Below are 2,379 nucleotides of genomic sequence, written 5' to 3' on the forward strand. Positions count from 1 at the left end.
AGAAAGAGAGAGGGAGGATAGGGGGAATTGGAGCTGTTATTGTCCTAAAGCCCTCCCCCTTTTTCTATTAAAAAAAACCCAACAGCAACAACAATTACAACATCAAGGAGAGTATCAGTAACAGTAACAACAATGATAACACCGATGTCCTTGAAAATGGCCAAGTTTTCTTCTTTTGACACATTCTATTTAGTACGTACCGTGTTGCCATCGTGCATTGTGGGCTTGAGCCTGACTTTATCACAGAGGAGGACAACAAAGTGACACTTCTCACTTTTAGCAGTGATTCTGCAGAAACTTATGGTGAGATTGTGTAGACAGAATAAACAATATAAAGAGTTTCCCTCTAAACTCGTCGTAACATAAACTACATGTATTAGATTTAAGCTCTGAGGAATCCACGTAATCTGAGTAAAATAAAATGAGATCCCGAATTCATCAGAGTACTCAACAAGTCTAATATTATGTGGGATCAAAGTTGTAATTAAGATCTGTTACATTTTTGTTGAAAAACGAAACATCGACGTAAACAAACAAAAGTAAACAAACAAAAGTAAATAACAGTGAACATCGACGGTAGCACCTGTTTTATTACAACATTTGATGTAGCCTACTTCTTTTAAGTAGTAGACCAAATGTTTTTGCATGCACGATACTTTTTAATGAAACTGTGGGAATACATCGCAATTGGGGATGTGGCAGTATAAAAGGAATGTAAAAGTTTTTAAAATTCAAACAAATACAAATTCTGATATTATAAGTGTTCACGTTTTACATATACGACTTTTCCGTAAAACCTTTAAAAAAATAGTATTCTTGTTGCTTCGTTCTTTGCTAACTCCCTTTTAGATCCTTTCAGTCCCCTCCCCCTCCCTCCCCCCCCCTGCTTCTTTTCTTTTAATTCACGTTTACACCACTCGGCTCTCCTCTCCTTTCACTCGCTTGATATTCTCTATTCTGCTTTCCTTACTTCTGATCTCTTTTCCTCTACTTCTCATTTCCACAAATTCCCTCTTGCTCTCTCTTTCCTCTACTCTCCTTATTATCTTCCTGTTATCTTCCTGTTACATCGACTCTTCTTTTCCCATTAACTCTTTTCTCTTGAAGTCTGTTCTACTCAGTTTTCCTCTCCTCTCCTCTCCTCTCTTAACCTATCATCTCCTTTCCTCTCTTCCCCCATCTATTCTACTTTGCTCTCTTCTCCTACACTCCACCTGGCTGTATTCTATGCCCTCTTAAAAGTTGGGGGATAGTCGGATCCTAAGAAAGTAATGACCGCAGCCATAGAGCTCCCAGGTTCAGGTAGAGGTGTGAACGTGATGACAGTTAAAGGAGTATTTGCATAGGATTCCTCCACAAACTCCAAAGGGTGTTCAAAATGTTGATAGAACTCGCCAGGTTTACCTGCAAATAAAGACAAATGCAATATTTTTAGGCAGAATTCTTTTAGAAACAATCGGCAGGATTGTTATCTGTTTTTTTTCCTCTGTTGCATTTCTGTTATCAACTGCACTATGTTGAATAAATTTCACAGATATGAAAAAGCCAAGGTAGAATATAATATTCAAAGATTTTTTTTAAAGCAACATTCTTCTGTAAAGTAAAAACTGTTGCTTCAGGCTACATTTCTCCACAATGAAACTCAGCAGGGCAATTTTTAGACAAATTTAAATAATTGAAACCAAACAGATTCAACCCATTAGATCTATATTGATATAATGTGAATGTCCCCCATCCATGAAGTGTTCTTGGTTTTATGAAGTTGACATGTCCTTTGGCTAATAGAAATTTAGATGGTTTGAAGGATTGATATTAACAAGACCGCTGTGCAAATATTATTGTACATCTTTTACCAACAGCTTCTTATTATCGACAGTAGTAGCACTCCACATTATTGATATATGCAGATAATTTACCTGTTGGGGTTAGCTCTCCTTTCTGTAAAGTCCCGTAGTGGTAGCGAAGTTTGTCCCCTTCCATCTTGATGTAAAAATCTCCAAATGCTGGGTGAGAGTAGGTGCCCTCGTAAGTGCTCAGTGTGGACTGTGCTCCAGTTGACGCTTGCCCGAGACAATTCACGACACTTGCAGTGTCTCTTCTGGAGTCAACCCGACCTTGCCCAAGCTTCGTTTTCAAACTTCTCTTTTTTCTCCCAATTATAGGGTTGGATGCTGTTGTCGGGAGTGGGGTTGTTGTTTTCGGAGAGACATTTTCTGCTGGAGCAGGTCCTAATGGAACCACGAATGTGCAGACGTTGGAGGTATTAAGCCAAGGCTCATTCTCTGCAAATGCAATAACATACTATATAAAAATCACGATACGAATTTGTTTGTCAAGCAATATGATGTTAACTTGAAAGTTGTACACACACACGTATAT

At 38.3% G+C, this 2,379-nt stretch overlaps 1 protein-coding gene across 1 annotated transcript; it reads right to left on the bottom strand.

Moving 5' to 3' along the window:
- Positions 1-882: 882 nt before the first annotated feature.
- LOC101854833 (protein flp) lies at positions 883-2,282 on the bottom strand (the record flags this gene model as incomplete). Its single annotated transcript, XM_005110861.2, is given in 2 exon segments — positions 883-1,404; positions 1,917-2,282. Coding segments are annotated over 2 exon segments (545 nt in total), but the record flags the coding sequence as incomplete, so codon positions are not given.
- Between the last annotated feature and the right edge of the window lie 97 nt (positions 2,283-2,379).

Source organism: Aplysia californica, unplaced genomic scaffold (assembly GCF_000002075.1).
Source record: "Aplysia californica isolate F4 #8 unplaced genomic scaffold, AplCal3.0 scaffold00955, whole genome shotgun sequence".
Lineage (NCBI taxonomy): Eukaryota > Metazoa > Mollusca > Gastropoda > Aplysiida > Aplysiidae > Aplysia > Aplysia californica.